The following is a 20,125-nucleotide window of genomic DNA, read 5'->3' as shown; positions in this document are numbered from 1 at the left end:
AATCCCAGAAATAATTCACCCATGTAATAGGTACCTCAGAATGTATTTCCACTGTATCACCCATGGAGTATCTCACTGTGTAATCCTAGTGCAGCCCCCAGTGTAACTAGAGTGAAGCCCCCACCCTCACTGAGGAGTATCCTCGCTACATGAACAAAGCCACTTTTGTAAAGAAACAGCGCTCGTGCCAGATAAAGCGCTGCAATCTTGCGCCAAGGGCTGTGCTACCTTTGAAAAGGACTCCTCTGCAGCACTAACATTTATGATGTCACGGAGGAGATTTGATTGGTGACAATCTTTGGAAAAGAGTCTCATTCTGCATTGTGATTCCTGATAGGATGGTAATGGTACAGTACTTCCCTCTGGCAGTTCCATCTTGGAACAGGAGTCCACGTCCACCCTGTGACACCTGATGCTACTGTACAGTGCATCTCGCTGGCAGTGCCATCTTGGTACAGGAGTCCACGTCCACCCTGTGACACCTGATGCTACTGTACAGTGCATTTCGCTGGCTGCGCCATCTTGGTACTGGAGTCCCAGACTGCACTTGAGCTCTTACTGCTGCATTCTGATGCAACGCCCCTCTGAGTAGTTCACTGCGACCAACAGTTAGGGATGTGAGGATATTTTGGTGTGCTGTCTGCTTAGTATTGGGTACACTTTCATTTGTTTTTTTGCAAGATATGTTAGGCTGCCCCTCTCTCTGTAAGTGACACCTGGCTCCATGTCGTTGGACACCATGCGTCCAGTCCTGAAATTGTATATGTTGGGAATCATTACCACGAGGAACATCATTGAACTTCATTCATTGAAAGCAACACATGACAACTACTCTAAGAACACACTAAGTTATCATGGTAAAAGCTTAGAACTTGAAATGTGGTGTCTACTTGTGTATGAAGTGAGGCAGCAATGTTGTAATGTTAGCAAGATGGGTCAGCATGTGAAGCACTCACTGCTGACATCTGGTGTGATCTGCAAGCCTCAAGTTTAAATCACAGCTCACTGTTCATCCTGCTGAGGTAAAGAAATTGGAGCACCATTAGGCAGGGTACTATTATCACATGGTATTTCTATTGCATAGAGCACTGTGCTGTAAAAACAGGTAGGTGTTCTAATGAAGGACATCCTATGAACAGGGCCACACTGGCCATTCTACTATTTTGTTTTGATTCCTGGTGGGCTGTAGTCTTGAGTGCTGCTTTCAGAGCTCCATTGGCTTCCATGACCCAACCATAAAGCCCCCATCCCCAGAATGGTCCCAGCCTCCTGCAGTATGTGAATTGTTTGAACATTTTTGTTCGGGTCTGATACTGCTTCTCAGTCTGGCCACTCCTCTGAAGATGGGAGGAGGCTGCAGCATGGCTGGAGGGTGGGGCTAGCTCTTCTTTACTCTTCCATACCCCTTTCCAGACCACAAGGGTTACTCCTGGCAGCCGCAAGACCAATGTAAGGACAGATGACTGAATTTAAAAAAGTCATGTGAAAAGGAGAAATGACTTGCAGATAAGACATCCTCATGCGCCTTCTCGGATGACGATTACACACGCAAACACATGCCATTGTCAGTGATGAGATGTTGTTGTTTTTTTCTTCTAGAAACGGCTTATTTCTCCGCTGGGTCTTGCGACCGTGAGTATGATTTTATGTCTCACACTTTTCATGTTCTGTAAGCCTATTATTCAGTTGTATTTCACACCCATTATTGAAAGTCCACAGGAGTCTGAAGACAAGAAACATAGCAGAAAGCACACTGGCAGTCCCATCTGCTGTCACCATACAAAGATGGCTTACACTTTTCCCCTGTCGTTGAGGGGCCATGACCCCTCCTGCCCATCTGATGGGTTTTCTATGGTTTGTCAGGCACCTACTGGCTATCCATTTGGCAGGTAGTGAAATATCACAGCCACTTCTCAACCCCCCTTGGCTTCCCAATGAGGTCACCAGGCCACCACTGGCCATCTTCTGGGCAGTCAGTTGCTGTGTATGTAGTTAGTATTCAGTATTTATATAGCATGAGCGTAGCTAGCAACCAATGTAGCAATGTACATTACACGGGGGGTTGGAAGCCGATCTACAAGATGCTCTACATCAAGTGGGGATTACAGAAATACATTTCACATATTACAGTTCAGATTTTTAGGAACAGGGATATTAAGTGATTTGCCCAGAATCCCAAAATGTGGAACCAAGCACTGAGGCTGTGATTCGAACCTGTGCCTCCGGGGTTCAAGGACGGTCATGTTTCCTATTGACTTTTATTGGTTAGACAGTAAGGTATCATGGTCCAGACTGCCGAATTCGGAGCTGCAGATCAGGTGTTATGCTCACCACTATAATGTAAAATCCTATCTTCTGTGAATACCAAAATTAGTAAGTTCATTCTGTGAATGCCAAAAGTAGTAAGTGCATTCTGTGAATACCAAAATAGTAGTAAGTTTAGGATTGAGTCTTAAGTTCATTCTGTGAATCGGGCCCTGATTCTTTATTCTGCACCCCTGCACCATACAACGTATAATCAGCATCTTGGTGTTTAACCCCTTCGAGGCTGATGACGAGCTGGGCTCGTCATGGTGTAGCCTCCTCAAACACTGATGACGAGCCCAGCTCGTCATGAACAATGGGTTTTTTAAAAAGTCAGCATTCCAGGAGAATGAGCACAGCGCGCATGTGGTTAAAGACATGTCACTGATAGCACACATGAATAACTGCTGGCAGTTATTGTGTCTCAGGCAATGGCTGCATCTTGTGGCTTTGCTCCTTTACTGACTGTTCTACACCAATAGATCAATGGAAGACCAATGTGGGCACTGACACTCCACTGAGGCCATGACTTTTCACTAACAACCCCAATTTTGTCTTAAGTTTGTCTTAAGACAGACTTCAGACAAGACTTAAGTCTGTCTTAAGTCTGTCTTAAGAAAGACAAAATCCTAACTTCTGTGAATATCAAAAGTAGTAAGTGCATTCTGTGAATACCAAAATAGTAGTAAGTTTAGGAATGAGTCTTTAGTTCATTCTGTGAATCGGGCCCCATCTGATTCCAGGGGGCTACTGCAACCCAGCACCTAAAATTATGAGATTTTATTTCCAAAATGGGGGATAACAGGCAGACCCAGAGTTACCAGGTCCTTTTATGCATGCAGATGACGTAGTCCCAGGCCAATATCACTCCAATTAGCCACTTCCTATGAGGAGGTGGTAAATGGGACCAGGAGAACTATGTGGGGTGGGAGGCATGGGTGGTGGGAGGCTTCAAGAGGCATGGTGGTCTGTTGGCTGGCAGTGGGAGCCTTCTGTGCTCTCCACTTGGCTTGGGAGGGGATGGGCTGTGGATGGGTCATTTCAGGCCATTTGTGACTACATTACCACCCTCTTGAAGAGGGTGGTAATTTGCAAGTGTTTTGCAGCCACAATTGGGGTCGCAAAACATTGTTACATGGCTCGTGACTCGCTATTAGAAAGAGAACGCCCATTCCTAAAAGCGAGTTGCAAAACATTATTTTCCAAGTCGCAAATTATTTGCGAGTCGCAAAATAATGTATGTACATGGCCCTATCAGAATTAGCATGCGCAAACGGGTCGCAAATCCGTTTGCGCATGCTATTTCTCGTCGTACATCTGGCCCTTCTTGATCTGCATGGGATTTTTTACTGGATGGATTCTTTCACCAACAACGTTGGGCCTAGTGTTCCTATTCTTAGGAAATCTGGGTCCAGCAATGTTTAATTTGTGCCTGTGGTTGCTGGTGTGGGCCACAAGCACTCATTTATGCAAACTGGAAGTTATATTCTGCATCAGACATTTAGCGAGAGAAAGAAATTAAACAAAATGAAAAGACAGAGGAAGAAAAAGACAGAACAACTTCATACAGGGAGAAAGCAGGAGACTGCAAGAGTGAGATAAAGGGGCAGCGAGTGTCTGGCAGTGGGTTAAAGAGGAAGACTACACAGCCGTCGTATTCAGTGTGCCAAAATGTATTTTCACTGGTCACAGGCTTCTGAGCAGAGCTTTGTCCACCGACACTCATTGTTTTACAAATTAAGCACTTGGATACTGTAAAAAAATTGCACGTTGTGATCAGGGAACCAGCATCCTGCCCAGGCGACACCACCCTGCTCCAACCATAATTGAGACTGAACATTGTTGGTGATGTCTAAACCATTGACAATCATTTGGCAGGCATTGAAGATGCGTAGCCTGCCTCGGTCTTTTGGCCACCTTCTGGTGGTAAATGAAGAGTCAGGATTCCCAATGCTCTTAATTTCTACAATGCCTGCCTCGGTCTTTTGGCCACCTTCTGGTGGTAAATGAAGAGTCAGGATTCCCAATGCTCTTAATTTCTACAATGCCTGCCTCGGTCTTTTGGCCACCTTCTGGTGGTAAATGAAGAGTCAGGATTCCCAATGCTCTTAATTTCTAAAATGCAATGAAAGGATGGAATAGCTGCTGTAGGTGTTACGAAAGTAGATATGGAACAGGGAAGAGACTAACTTGAGTTAGATCATTGTGTGTACATCATTGATATGAAAGATTTGTACAACAATGAATTGAGACATAACAATATCATGTGAAGAACCTGCATCTGAGGGGTTGAAATTTACTTCCAGTGATAGATGGTCAAGAACATTCGGACATGTGGATGCTGCATATATGCGTTTGGGGTTGCTGGTGTTTGAAGGGAAGAGACTTCTTGGATGAAAAGAACGCAGATAGTTAGAGAGAGCAGAATAATCAATGTCACCAAAAGCCTGGTAGAAATGTCCCAACTGGCATGTGAAGGGTGCCTATGGAGAGTGTGGTTAAAAGGGTTCACTAAGATTCAGCTAGTCTCTGAAACGCCTCGAGCTTCCGGTTAGTAACTATTAAGAAGGCGCACAAGGAAAAATCACCAGTGCTAAGGAAGGGGTAGATTCCAGACGAGTGCCATTTGACAGTTACACAATAAACTTGAGCGTACCAACTTACCAAATGTTGCGATATTTAAATGGATAGGATGTACCAAAAATATCCTCATTTAGTCTGAGAATTCTTGTTCAAAAAAACTTTTTGCAGGCAGCCACATTTTTGCAAAGATTTAAACATTTGTAAACTTGGCAAGATCTCTCTTTCAAAATGTTTGTTGTCAACCATCCTGTGTTAAATATTACTTCCGTGAGAGCTGCAACTGTAGTCCTAGTTGCAGTCCTAAGAGAGATGGTGTGTGATATACAGATAGATGAAGCTGATTAACCAATTAATCTATTGCTTTTTGGATTCAAGGCTTTTCATGGATCTGGATGGTGAACTTCCTGATGCTCTCTCTGCTGGTACAGAAACTCCATCAGTGACACCGATTTACTGTGCAGACAAGACCCCCGGATCAACCTATGGAAACATGTTTCTGACCAAAGACAACCTTTACTATTGGATGGCGGGAGCACTTTCAGTAACCTCTCTCGGGAACCTTCAATCAACCTTTGACCTTTCGCATGGCCAGGCTCTAGTCCTCGCCTCAAACTTTCTTTAAAATCTGTCACTGGCCATTGACTCTGGAACATTCACCAAACCTAATGGAAAATCAATATTCATTAAAGGATCTACGCATGATCTGGGGATTGGCTGATCTTTTCCTATTTGCGCCATGAAGTGAGAGAGAGAGAGAGTGTGTGTGTGTTTGAAAGTGTGTGTGCAGACCCACGCACGTGTGCTTAGTGTTTATGCATGAACGCTGCTTTCTATGTCACCCTTTAGGCTGTGTACAGCGAGAAGCACTTCAATACCTCCTTGGCAGAAAAATAACCACTTTATTGTATATTATTTTATGTTTGCTTGATTTACACAGAAATTGTACACTGTTATTCTAAAAGCATTCTCTTGTTTTCTTCTACTAAATAAAACTTACAGCAAAGGCAGATGATTCAAGTTTCAAATTTCCCTTTTACTCTTTTGAAATGTATGTTATGTCATACTTAGCATGAATTTTCATCAGTCATAAAATGTTTCCTTCGGATAGCAGACCATAATGCTTAGAAAAAATGGCACCTGTATTAAAGAAAACATATTCAACATAAAAATTGTGGCTTGCACACTACAAATAACTGTAGGTCAGATGTAGTAAACTAAAGTACAGGCTCTGGAAACAGGTGCCTTATAGCTCATGCCCTAGTCATGCCTAGCTGCTCTTAACTGCATTTGTAATTCATGTGGACAAATTCCAAATTAAGGAAATCCATCAAGGTCAGCTAGAGCACCCACGTATGGCTAAGAAGGGCATGTGCATTAAAAGGCCCACTTAAATTAGAATTTCTATGCAACCATTAGCATCAATACTTGGCAGTTGATTCAGGACAACAAGCAGGTCTTTTATGGACGTGAGATACATGAATATCAAAATCTATCACAGAGTTCAAGGATCTGTTGATCAAACAGAATGCATAATTCTTTTCCAGCAGACTGAATCTCTCTTTGATCACACTTAATGCAGGCTATAAAAAGGGTGTTCCGTGTATTTCAAGCAGGCTGGATCCATGCATGATTTTTAAGACATCTGCACGTGATAAACAAATCCAAATAGAGCTCATTTACTTAGCCAGGTTTTTATTCTGAATCTGGTACTTGTATTTGACTCACCGGGACCTAAGTTAGACACCCATGGAGGGCCAATATTAAACCAAAGCCTAGATCATCCTCCACACACATAACCTGAATATCCTCAGGATTGACGAGACAAAGCTTGATGAGGTTCATATGTCCGGCTGTGTTACACATTAGAACCACAATGTTATTATTGATCTAATGCATTCTAAAAGTTAGATTAATCTAACTGATCCTTATTTAACTTATCTAGTGCATTGGGACTATACATCATTGCTCAAAACATTGAACAGAGTTCGTAGCAGCAGTGCAGAATATTTCCCAGCCCTCCTACTGCAGCAGGATCTCACAGCAGGCCAAGCAGCATGTTGCGTCAAGGTTCATAGCAGGAGCCGAGGCTTCTGACGGCAGCCTAGACTGGGCGGCAGGCTGCAGTTCTTTGTTCGTTCTGGACACCGGTATGTACTTGATACACAAATCAGCTCACTCCTACACTCTGGTGAGTACTTAAGTGTTTCTTTTTTAGCACAATGATTACACGCACACAGATGATTGAAGGGAATCAGTTAATACGTGGTGCTATTTTCAGCACACCATGCCTCAACACGACAACTTTAATTCTTCAATCTTGTGCTCAAGGTCACCTCTCCAGTCACTCAATCCTCTTCAGTCCTTCAGGGGTGGTGCATCCGTCCGTCACTCACAGGTAGGATATCTTGGCACTCAGAACAGTCCAATAATTTATCCTTCAGATACGACTCCAGACCATGGTCCATAACCTCTGGGGAGTTTTCTATCAGTGATAACTCCTTGGGATATGATGCACCATACAATAAATGCGACACATCCATCGTGTCGCAAGGAGGGGGCACTAAGAAGTGCTTTGTCGCAGCGATGCAACACTTTTCATAAATAAGGTCCACAATGCCTGGGATGTTGCATTCAGGATTTCTGGTTCACCTTAAGCAGTGGAAATATATATATGAACAACTCTGTAAGCACACATTTATGTCTTACAGGTACAAGCCTGTCACTATAATTCACCAACAGTGGTGCACTACCACCAACATGCTCCCCTACCACCACTGTGCTCAAAGCATGAGACCCGTGACAAGGACCATCTCCAGAACCTATCAATGTCAAAAGATCAGACCTAGTGCAATGTATGCACATGGGATTAGCATGGGGCATTACCAAATATATATTTTTAAACTCATCTTCACAGGTATGCATTTCAGTCATGCAAAGCAGGGGACACAAGTGTACATCAAGCTGGAGACCTTCTAATCCCAACAGTAATCAAACCTGATATCTCTTTGAGCCTCCCTGAAGTTTTATAGTCTCGCCTGACATCTCTCACTAATCAACTTTATATCCTGTTGCTGTTCTTTCTCAGTGTCTCTCCATTAATAGCGATCTTACTTGACTTTGGCTCTAGATTCCTGTATACTCATTGTTAGAACTGGGGCTTCTTGTTGGCTATGGCATGCACCCAAGCCAGACAGAAACCACCACTCTAGTCAGGGCCAGGGAGTTACACGCTGAAGATAACCCATGCTCACCACATTGATAGCTTGGCACGAGCAGTCAGGCTTATCCCAGAGGCAATGTGTAAAGCGTTTGCACAACACACACAGGCACACCACAAAAGAAACTCCACACAAGGTTATATAAAATAATAACCTTTGTATTAGCCAAAACACATTAGAATTGTAATCGCACAGATACACTGTGCCAACTGGCACTAGGCAATATTTACAGAGGATTATATACACCTGGCAAGGCCAATCGGGCCACTGTCAGAACCTTTTAGAAAGCACTAGTAACAATTAGTAAATAACACAACCAGTAACTACTGGTGTAATAATGCCCTTAGAGAACACATTAGCAACATAAACATATGATACATAAATCACATTAGAAAAGGCGTAATCAGCAACATAAACACCTTATATCATAAGCATCACATAAATCACATGAGTTCAAGCCTAAACATCATAAGCATTATCATTAGGCATTCCTATTAGGAATAAACCTATTATGCCTAAACACAGAAATGAGCCCAGGCCAACTGGCCTTGCAGTGTGGTTCCAATGCATTATGTCCAAAATGTAAGGGCTTCTAGTGGGGCCTCCCAAACAACCCCCTGGTTGCCTCAGCAGCAAAAACCAAAGTGCACAAATACGCTGGGGCATGCGGTGCAACTCACTCCTTACATAACACTAGAAATGGCCCCAAACGTTGCAGCTGCCGCTTACTAGTGGTGCAGCTCTGGTGAAATTGTACCACCACTAACTTGCCTGGGGGAGCCCCACTCGTGGACTCTACACACAAAATTACCCCCTCGGTGCAGCTGCTGCTCAAACGGCAATGCAGCTGTAAAGAATCAGGAGGTACTGGCATCAATTGTGCTCTGGGAGCACCAACAAATGCCCCCGTTAAAGCCCCACTCACTGGGACTAAGCTGCGCTCACTGGCGCCAACGTGAAGGCACTGACAATGTGCCTCAAAAGGGGGCCCCACTCACTAGGCTCTCCTGGTACAGCTTCTTTCTCTGCTGCAACTGCGGCGGCCTGCCTCCACTTCTGCCAGGCAGGGAAAGACGGGTCATGCAGCAAATGGAGCCCACGAGGCTCCAATGCCTCTTACTTCTTCACCCAGTTCCTACTGGGCCACGGGACTTTGGCATGGAGCCTGCGAGGCTCCGGACGGCCCTCGTTGGTGGGGGGGACTTAATCTTTTCTTAGGGTGACCAGGCATCCCGGTGTTGCCTGGCCGGTCCCGGTTTTTCACCAGCTGTCCCAGCAGATTTCAGGAAATGTAGCTCCTGTCCCGGTTTTTAGAGAGGGTTGACTGAAAACGGCAGGAGGTGCTTTTTAATGTTTTACAAAGCAGGAAAAGTTATCATTTGTTTCAAGAAAATCATTTAATTATCAGGCAAGCTACAGGGTTTAGAAAATGCTTTTTATGTATGTTCTTACTGCCTGTTCAGTAATCCTCTGCTGAGGAGCGCTGTCATTCTGTACGCTCATTTGAAGTAAAATTGTAGTCCTTCTTCTGTTTCCTTGAAATGTCCCGTTTTTTGGCTTTAAATTTCTGTTCACCTTATCTTCCCTTCTCCCGGTCACACCCCCAACCAAGCACGGCTGCCTGGCTTCCGGGTCGGGCCGCATGATGATCTCCCTCCGATCTCGGAGACAATGCAGTGTAGGCTCCTGTTTTTAATACAACTCAAATGCGGGGTGGGCACCCGCTTAAAATAAAACTCAAATGCGGGGTGGGCACTTGCTTCAAAAAAAGCTCAAATGCATGGTGGGCAACCGCTTCAAATAAAGGCAATTGCAGGGTGGGTTCCAGCAGAAGAACACCACATGCAGGGTGGGTTCCCGCTCTTCAAATATGTAAAAAGCAGGGTGGGCAACCGCTCCATTTGGCAAAACGTGGGGTAGGCTCCTGCAACGGAACACCACAATGTGGGGGAACTGCCACATCAGGATTTCCTCCCAAATTTGTTGCAGCCCAGTGCTGCAGATTCAACCAAAAATGCTCTTGTTCTGGGGCAAGGAAAATAAAGATGCAGCGCTCACGAGGCGCTGAGCTCCCAACAGTCCCAAGCAGGCGAGCACACAGGTCCCTCCAGCAGGGAGGTAGTCCCTCGTGGACGTTCCTCCTGGGGCCCAGCAGCAGCAGGTCACCTGGAAGCACAAAAGCACAACATTTTCATGGGGTCACAGCCCCAATATTTATACCAATATTCTCCTGTCTGCCCTGGCACAGGGCTTGGGGGAACCAGCCTAAACTTGTTCTGGGGGTTTTTGGAGCACTTTGATGACAAGACTACTCTTCCCCTTTGTCAGGTGGGGTGTCGTCATCAAACATACCACAGGGGGCAGAGCCAGCATTAACATAGGCAGGCACAGACCTATTCAGGGTCAGGGGACTACTCCTCCCACTACTCCAAGTGCAGATGCCCTATTCAGCCTAGGGCTGACTCACCCTGCCCCTCCTGGAGCTACACACACTTCACCAGCTGCAATCAATCCAAAGCCAGACATGCAATCCACATCAGGCAGGCAGACACATAGCACACAGAAATGCCAACTTCTGAAAGTGGCATTTCTAAAATAGTTATAATAAATCTGCGCACACCATTGTATAGCATTTATTATCACTATTCCAAATATAGCAAACTTGACCACGCTGCTCCTCTCATTTCTGGAATTACAACTGAAACACTTATCAGGGAATCCCCAACGCATTCCTATGGGAGAGCAGCCTCATAGTAGTGAGAAACAAAAAAATGGCTGTTTGTCACTACCAGGAAATGCCACTCACTTAAGTACATGTCGAACCTTTTACCTACAATGCACCCTGGCCAATAGGGCTAGCTAGGGCCTACCTTAGAGGTGACTGACATGCAGTAAAAGGGGGGGTCAATGACATGGCACAGACTTTAGGTGACACGTCACAGCGGCAGTAGCACCGCGCGCACAGGCCGTGCAATTGCAAAGGCCTGAGACAGGTTTGCAAAGCTACTTCGGTGGGTGGCGCAATCAGCGCAACAAGCCCACCAGTAGCATTTAATTTACCAGCCCCGGGTATATGAGATACCACTTTACAAGGGACGGACAGGTACATTAAATATGCTAAACAGGTGTAGACCAATCCTTACCATATTTACACAGAGAGCACACACACTTTACACTGGACAGCAGCGCTAAAATGCCCAAAGTCCTAAAACCTCCAACACCATGTCAGAAAAAAGGCGAGGAGGAAGGCAAAAAGTTCAGGGATGACCCTACAAAAAGGGCCAAGTCTAACACTCATATTACCTGATATATCTCCCAATCCCTCTGTATCATGCACGTAGTTCCTACCTTATACCTGGACAGTGGGGCAATGTAATCAATGTTGGCAATCTGCTGTTGGTGCAGATATCTATGTCCTATAGAACTGGTGCAGCTCCTATCTGGGGCATTTCTACTTGTGGAGGAAGGACCTAACAAACAAGAAACAGCTGAGCACACTGAATCATCTATGCATTGGGGCTCCCAGAGCCATGTTCCATGTAAAGGTGCTCAACCTTTTTTTCCTCCAGTTAAGATTTGTGATTTGCCCTTAGTAAAGTTTGTGAAGTTTCTCTTTTTACCTTCATCAATGCAAAGATTCCTGCACTTTTGTGACAAATATTTCACCACGCATCAAGATAAATGTTGCTCTAATTTAACGCAGCCATACTGGAAAACACAAGAAAACGTTTGCCTTTGCCTGGTTGCATTGAGACTAAAACCTCTAATTGATATTAACAGGTCTACCATGATTCTCATTATTGCTTTATGACTGGTAATTGCTGCCACTGGCGTCATGGTAATTAAGAAGGCACTGAAATGAGGATCTAACAATTTTTGTGGCCCTTCATTTGTTCATACAGAGTATATTTTTTTGTATGAAATAAGAATATATGTGGCATAAATTGTTTGAAAATCATTCTATTCATAAAATGTGGCAAAGCATAACCCTTTGCAACCTTCAAGATGTTGCAAAGTTTTCCATAGAAATGTGCAAAGGCTGCAAAAAAGGCAAACACAATTCTAATTGATATTAAGGACTCTCCCATCTCCCAAACAGGCTGAAGTGATGTACAATGAACATTTTGCTCTACAAACTACCTACTCTAATAAAAATGGGCAAAAAATGTCGATTGTAACAAGCATTTGCAATGCAATAGATCTCGCATTAGGAAAGTTTGAGCTATTGGTCTTGTAAATGACATCTTTTGTATTTATGTGTTGGTTTTGAAAATAGCTAAATTAATAGCTTTGTCATTTACAATGCCAATAGTTATAACTTTCGCAAATGTGAGACCTATAACCTGGGCTTGCGATGAGTGATGCTGTGGTGGTGCTGAGTGGTGCTGTGGTGGTGCTGAGTGATGCTGTGGTGGTGCCGAGTGGTGCTGTGGTGGTGCTGAGTGATGCTGTGGTGGTGCTGAGTGATGCTGTGGTGGTGCTGAGTTTATGTTTATGTTTATGTTTTGGCAATTTTTATAGCGCGCAAATACCCAGGGGTGTCTCGGCGCTTAACTGATCAGATGATGGCTATAGCAGATCTTAATGTGGGAACAGCCAGGTATTTAATTTCTTCCTAAAGCTAAGGAGAGTTGGGGCAGTTTTGATGGTAAGAGGGAGTAAATTCCATAGTCTGGCTGTGGAGATCACAAAGCATCTGTCACCCCAGTGAGTGGGGCTGTGGTGGTGCTGAGTGGTGCTGTGGTGGTGCTGAGTGATAATGTGGTGGTGCTGAGTGATAGTGTGGTGGTGCTAAGTGGTGCTGTAGTGGTGCTGAGTGGTGCTGTGGTGGTGCTGAGTGGTGCTGTGGTGGTGCTGAGTGATAGTCTGGTGGTGCTGAGTGATGCTGGTGTAGCGCTGAGTGGTGCTGTGGTGGTGCCGAGTGATGCTGGGGTGGCTCTGAGTGATGCTGTGGTGGTGCTGAGTGGTGCTGTGGTGGTGCTGAGTTGTGCTGTGGTGGTGCTGAGTGATGCTGGGGTGGCGCTGAGTGATGCTGTGGTGGGGCTGAGTGGTGCTGTGGTGGTGCTGAGTGATGCTGTGGTGGTGCTGAGTGAAAATGTGATGGTGCTGAGTGGTGATGTGGTGGTGCTGAGTGGTGCTGTGGTGGTGCCGAGTGGTGCTGTGGTGGTGCTGAGTGGTGCTGTGGTGTGCTGAGTGATAATGTGGTGGTGCTGAGTGATAATGTGGTGGTGCTAAGTGATGCTGGGGTAGCCCTGAGTGGTGCTGTGGTGGTGCTGAGTGATGCTGGGGTGGCGCTGAGTGATGCTGTGGTGGTGCTGAGTGGTGTGGTCGTGCTGAGTGATGCTGGGGTGGCGCTGAGTGATGCTGTGGTGGTGCTGAGTGGTGCTGTGGTGGTTCTGAGTGATGCTTTGGTGGTACTGAGTGATGCTGTGGTGGTGCTGAGTGGTGCTGAGATGGTGCTGAGTGGTGCTGTGGTGGTGCTGAGTGATAATGTGGTGGTGCTGAGTGATGCTGTGATGGTGCTGAGTAATGCAGTGGCGGTGCTGAGTGATGCTGGGGTGGCGTTGAGTGATGCTGTGGTGGTGCTGAGTGATAATGTGGTGGTGCTGAGTGATGCTGGGGTAGCGCTGAGTGATGATGTGGTGATGCAGAGGGCAGAAAGGCAAAAAAACGAGTCTAACAGAGGGCAGAAGGGCAGAAAAACAAGGGAAAATAACAGAGGGCAGAAGGGCACAAAAAACGAGTGTAACAGGGGGCAGAAAGGCACAAAAAACGAGTCTAACAGAGGGCAGAAAGGCACAACAAGAATTAGGTGGACGACGGAAGCAAGAGTAACACAACTAGGGGGAGTGGGAGCAGGAGAGGGCAACAGACGGGTGTGGGAGTAGCGGGTGGGGAGGAAGGGAAAATAAGGACACGTTGGAGGAAGCAACGTGGAGCTCAAGGGAAGACGCACACAAAAAAGAATGGAGTAGGGCGAGTGGTGGAAAACAACTTGTAGGAGACAAAGGGGCAAACACTAGCGCTTATTTTGTAAAAGGCAGAAAAATCGCTTTGCCACACCAGCTTACGCACTATTTACACAAAAACATAAAAACATTGTAATCCCGCAGATGCTTATAAGGAGAATCGGAGTGTATTTAGGTGTAAATAAAAGCACCATAAAATTACAAATGGTACCATAATGCTAGAAAGCCATCAAGAATTAGGTGGACGACGGAAGTGAGAGTAACGCAGCTGGGGGAGTGGGAGAGGGAAGGGGCAACAGACATGGGTGTGGGAGTAGCTGGTGGAGAGGAAGGGAAAAACAAGGACACACTGGAGGAAGCAAGAGGAGCTTGAGGGAAGAAAAGTCGGATGGGGTGGAGGGCGGGGGAGAAGGGGAGTGAGTGAGTGGGAGGAAAGCGCTGGCTCTCGGCACTGCGTGGGCGGGGGAGCGGATCCCTTTGAAGTGAAGCTCTCGGAGGCAGGGGGCTCGGGGAGCAAATGGCAAGCGCGTGCACGAGCACATGCACTCGACGTAATCCGCCTGGTGGGTTCAGAGCTTGGTCTGCCCTCAATACTCTCGTCCTACTATCCCTTGCGAGATTAATAGGGCGAGACCTAAAAATGTTCACCATTAAATAAGTAACACCTAACACCAAATGTATCTGTTAGGAATCCCACCGCCAAGCACTTGGTTCTAAAAAATGTTATGACTAGAATTAGGCTAATTCATCCAATATCTAAAACAGGTGGATCAGGGATCTGGAATTTTGTTTGTTCTACACATGTATATAACTGTAATGTTTATCATTTTGCACAGCTTGCTGTTGTGGGAAAGTGTTGCAGTATTCTAATGCAATAGTATCACTGTGTCCTATAGAGCTGAACACCTGTTATTTCTGTATGATAGGCCGCACTCTTTTATTCATTAGCAGGGTTATGTCATGCTCTGTGTAATTAGACTTTGGAACACTGGTGTCGTTATTATTGTGTATAAATTATTGACCAATGTGGTACAGCAAGGTGGTGGGAGCTGGACAGCCGAAGTTCAGATTCTGAGACGGAGGGGGAGCAAGGCAACAGCTGATCTCCCACTGCGTGGCTTTGTGCAAGTGGCACAAGCCACCTGATAGGCTTTAGATTAGGCTGGTAAAGGAAAGGTGGGTCTAGAGGGAAGAGTGATTATAAAGGAGAGCTTTTAAAAATTGGGGCACCATTCTATGCAGACAGGCAGGGGTATTTTGGGGTAGCATAGTTGTGGTAAGTCAGATGGTCTCTTGAGGAGAATATTATACAAAGAATCACCTGAAAATTAGGTAATTGACAGTGGGCAGGCAGTTAGGGAGGCAGTTTACACACCATGTGAGACATGGAGGAAGGATTTGCTTAAGCCTGGAATTCCAGCCCAAGCTTGGGTGGGTGTGTCTAGGCCACATAAAAAACGCTTCAGGAAGACTAGCAGCAGTGGTCGTAGCTTGCTCACAACCTAGGGATCATATGAGATTTAAAAATACCTCAGAAACAAAAGTAGGCAAGCACCATTGTAGGAAGCAAGCACAGTTAAATAAAAGTTTGAACGGAGTACCTGTCAACGCTGATAAGCATGGTAACTCCCCCATGCTGGAAGTTGAATGGAGTGGAGCAAGAGCAATGTTGTTTTCTAGCCAAAGATGGTGGGAGCAGGTGAGGGGGAAAACGTTTTAGGTGTATCCAAGGAGGCGGCTATAGTGCAGGCAAGGGAAAAAAAGGAAATACAAGTCCTCAATTCAAGCTAGCCTTGTAAGCGTGGTGAAGGCATTTACCCACCACGGGGATCTCATTCACAGACCCAATTAGGATCTGAATATGGAATTATTGGAGCCTAGGGCATGATGGAACTTGAAGTCCATCTGTACAAATGGAGTAAGAAAGAAAATTGCTGAGAACATAGATTTAAAAACAAAATGGATAAAAAAAACAAATCAGTAAGCAATAAAAATAGGACAATAGGTACCATGATTTTAGAAAAGACAGGAGTAGCTAAGAGTGAAGATAAAGAATATAATATTGAGGTTGAATTAGAAATACATAACAAAACTCACCTTAAGAATAGAATTGTTGAATGCATGACAAATTTCAGAGTAGTTTCTGTTGAAGTGGAAGTTTTTAAAATTAAAAGACTAGGTAAATGGGTATGAGTAGAAGAAAAAGAGGGCTGGTATAGTCAAGAGTCAAAAGCTGAAATGGCATATGCGAAATAGTAAAGGAACACATTTAGGTCAGAGGGGTTTGAGAAGTGTGGATTGGTTGAAAAAGACACTGGAAGCCTACAAATGGATGCAGATGCCCAGTGAGGAGTTGGTGGTTCTAAGAGATTGGTCGCTCTAAGAGATTGGTCTGAAGAAAAAGAAAGGTTACCTGCAGCTTTTCTGCCTGCAAAGGACATAACAAAATCTATGTCAACAGAGCAATGGAGGGTGTAAAATGGTGGAGTGAGTGATGGAGGAGTCTCCTGGAGTAAGTGGTGGGAGAATGTTTGATGAAGAGGATGTTTTAGAGTTAGATTATGGGGATGACAATGATGATTTGGAAGAAGGGGAAGTGAGTGATGAAGAATGTAATTTGAATTCAAATGGAATGGACAATTTTGGGGAAGGGAAATGGGGGCTAACAGGGAAGAGGAATGTTTTGTGAGAATTGCAGAAGTCTGGAGTAGACCAAGCACTTACTGAGAACAGCACGCGACAAAGAAAAAGAAACCTGCGAGAGTTCAAAACAGAAGAGCATGCAAAATAAAAGAAATTACAAAAGGTAGGGATAACTTGTGGTTGGTATGGGAGCTGCAACATACTGTAGGGGTAATTCACAAAAGGTCTGTAGGTGTAGGCAATGAGATCTTGGTTGATGAGTTTAATGAAATGAAGACAATATGAAAGGATAATTAGAATATGCATTCCAAAAAGGAAGTGAATAGCAGCAATAAAAAGAACAAGAAATACCGAGTGATGACGCCAAGGATAAAGAAAAAGGAGATAGGAGAAGTGAAGATAAATATACAGAAAGTAACCTATGCAACAAAAGGCAGCCCTATATTGGAATTGCTATGCCTATAGGGTCACAATTGTCCGACAAAACAAAAAACAATTTATGGAAACATTAATTTGTTGATGTATTTAAATTAGTTCATATAGACTTTCAGGCAAAAGAAGGACTTAAAAAAAAAGTAATTGGAGATGGCTAGAAGGCCTAAAGTACCTATGAATATAGAAAATTAGGCATCTGCATTTTTTTATATACTAGTATATTCTGTGAAAAGCACACAGACAGAACCATAGCAATTTTGAAAGATATGGACATAATTAAAGATTATAAGTTATTTATCAGTCTTTCCAATATCATCCCATCTAACAAGGGATGGGGTGGTATGGAAAAGGACAAACAATGGCAACAGAAGTGTGTTGGGGGTACAATAAAGGTTTATATGCAAGACACTTCTGTTGTTACAAACACTAATCTTCAAAATGCAGGAGTAGAATCTGCTTGCGCAATGTTTTGCAGAAGGATCATATGGAGAGTAAAGGAGGCCCGCGAGGAGGAGAGGACAATTACAGTCTGTGCCGGAGGGTTTCATGCACCACTTAAACTTGAGTTGTTGAGAAAATTGTTAAAAGCATATTCAGTTAGGAAAGTAGTGTTAAAATTATACTGGGGTATTAAAGAATGTTTTCTTTTAAGTTGCCAAGACCCCAGAGTAAAAAGATGGGTCGAGAATTTAAAATCTGCCAATACAATATAAAATTTAGTATAACATAAACTGGATAAGGAGTTACAAACACTGAGAATTGCAGGTCCATTTATGCACTGTTCATTAACAAATTTGATTATTTCCCCTTTAGGCATTATTCTTAAAAAAGCAAAAGGTGAATTTCACTTAATACAAAATTTTTCATGGCCAGAAGTTCAGTCTGTCAATGATTGCATTGATGCATGAGATACACATGTAACTTATACATCAGTGGAAGATGCCATGAAGTTGGTCAGGTGTGGTGGAATCAGGGCTGAGCTATCAAAAAGTGGCATACAATCCGCTTCCAGATTACTACCTGTTCACCCTGCTGGTTGTGTTTCTTTTATGTATGCAAACTGGGGGAGCATTTATGTCGATAAAACCTTAGTTGCCAACATTTTAAAATATTTCCAGGGACGCTTTGCAGCACAGCTATCCATTACTTACCTGAAAATTTACCACACCCGCTACCCCAAACCTCTTCCCTCTCTGTCGAAACCACATAATTAGCATAATTTAACTCTGTCTACTTATTACAGTGCAGCTTATACAGTATCCTCAATAAAGAGAGAATTGCAGGCAATTGAGGCAGGAATTTCAAAGCAAAAGTAGTGAGTTGGCAAAATTCTCCCATTCCACTGCATTAGAGAATTTTTCCAACTCAGCTACTTTGGCCTAAAGTTTGAAATTCCCATCACGTCCCACGGACCACTGCCTATTCTTAAAAAATGAAACTGCAAAGTTTCATTTTTTCTTTTTAAATGCATCCTGTTTTCCATTAAAGAAAATGGAATGCATTTTAAAAAAAAGACTGCTTTATTTAAAAGCAATCACGGACATGGTGGTCTGCTAACCTCAACAGGCCACCATCCCTTTGATTGCATAGATTCATAAGGGATCACAAATTAGAATCTACCCATGCAACAATGTAAGGTTTTGCGATTCCTTATTTGCGAAAATTAGGGAATCGCAAATAAGGAATCGCAAAACGGGATGCAACAATTTTTTCGCATAATTTTTGTGATTCGGCAAAAATCGCAATTTTTACCGAATCGCAAATATTATGCGAATTCTAATTTGCGATTTCGCATTTCCCATTGATTCCTATGTGCCAAAAGGCCCATAGGAATCAATGGGAATTGCGAATTCGCAAATTAGAATTCGCAAAATGTTAATGCATTCCATCGGTGCAGGAGGGTCCAAAGGACCTCCCCCTGCACCCCTGAAATTTATTTTAAAGTGGATGTTTCACACACACATGTCCTAAGGACATGTGTGTCTGTAACATGACAGTGTTTAAAATGCTAATTTGAGCATTTTAATTATTTTTCGCAAATTACCACGAGGTTCACCCTCGTGGTAATTTGCACCCCCTAATTGCGAATTCACAAATTCAAAAACAATCATGCATTGCTTTTAAGGAATCGCACATTTGCGATTCCTTAGAAGCAATCGCATTTTTGGAAATCGCTAAAAATAGCGATTTTGCCAAAAATGATTGATGCATACTAAAAAGATATTTAGGAATCGCAAACGGACGATTTTACTGAATCGCACCATTTGCGACTCCTAAATACCTTGATGCATGTGGCCGTCTCTCATTAATATGCATGAGGTAGACCTATTTGCAACCCATTAGGAATCACTGATGAAATCAAAAGAGTTTCATACATTAAAAATGGCAATGACCTAATTGTGATTTGGAGAAAATCTCAAGTAGATAATCACAATTTGAAATAATGATACATGTGGCCTATAGTACCTTTCTACAGTGGTGTTTCATGAAACAAATCTGTCCTAACATAGTATAACATTATTTGAATGATTTTCTGTCTTGTAGTCACAAATCCACTCACAGCAGCGTAAAAGGGCACTGCAAAGTTCTGAAGCAATAGCCTTGGAATTAGAAGTCCCATTGGCCCAGGAACAGTCTGAAGGTCCGTGTATTAAGACCACATCTTTGGGCTTCAAAATAGATGCTGAAGGGATGATTGCAAGATTACCAAGAAGTAAGGTACAAGAAATACAAACTATGCCCTACTCACAAAGGTAAACTGAGACAAAAGTCTAACTTTACGACTTTCGATATTCGCAAAGTGCATTTACGAGTAGTAATATTAGACCTTTGTCTCAGTTTAACTTGTTTTGGTCTTAAGTTATCTGAGACTAGATGTTTTGTCTCGATTAAACTTACACCCAAAACTTAAGTTAAACTAAGACAAAGGTCTAACTTTACTACTCGTAAATGTCTTTTGTGAATGCCGAAAGT

At 43.7% G+C, this 20,125-nt stretch overlaps 1 protein-coding gene across 1 annotated transcript in view; it reads left to right on the top strand.

The window, feature by feature from the left end:
* The window catches only part of LOC147733085 (uromodulin-like), an 82,943-nt gene extending 77,060 nt beyond the window's left edge, over positions 1-5,883 (top strand). The window contains exons 9-10 of the mRNA XM_086958923.1: positions 1,600-1,632; positions 5,263-5,883. Of these exons, the coding sequence (XP_086815049.1) occupies positions 1,600-1,632; positions 5,263-5,330 (101 nt within the window). The 3' untranslated portion in view covers positions 5,331-5,883. The remainder of the gene's footprint in view (positions 1-1,599; positions 1,633-5,262) is intronic.
* Positions 5,884-20,125: the final 14,242 nt, after the last annotated feature.

Source organism: Lissotriton vulgaris, chromosome 2_1, assembly GCF_964263255.1.
Source record: "Lissotriton vulgaris chromosome 2_1, aLisVul1.2, whole genome shotgun sequence".
Taxonomy (NCBI): Eukaryota; Metazoa; Chordata; class Amphibia; order Caudata; family Salamandridae; genus Lissotriton; species Lissotriton vulgaris.
This window is presented reverse-complemented; position numbering and strand designations above follow the sequence as displayed.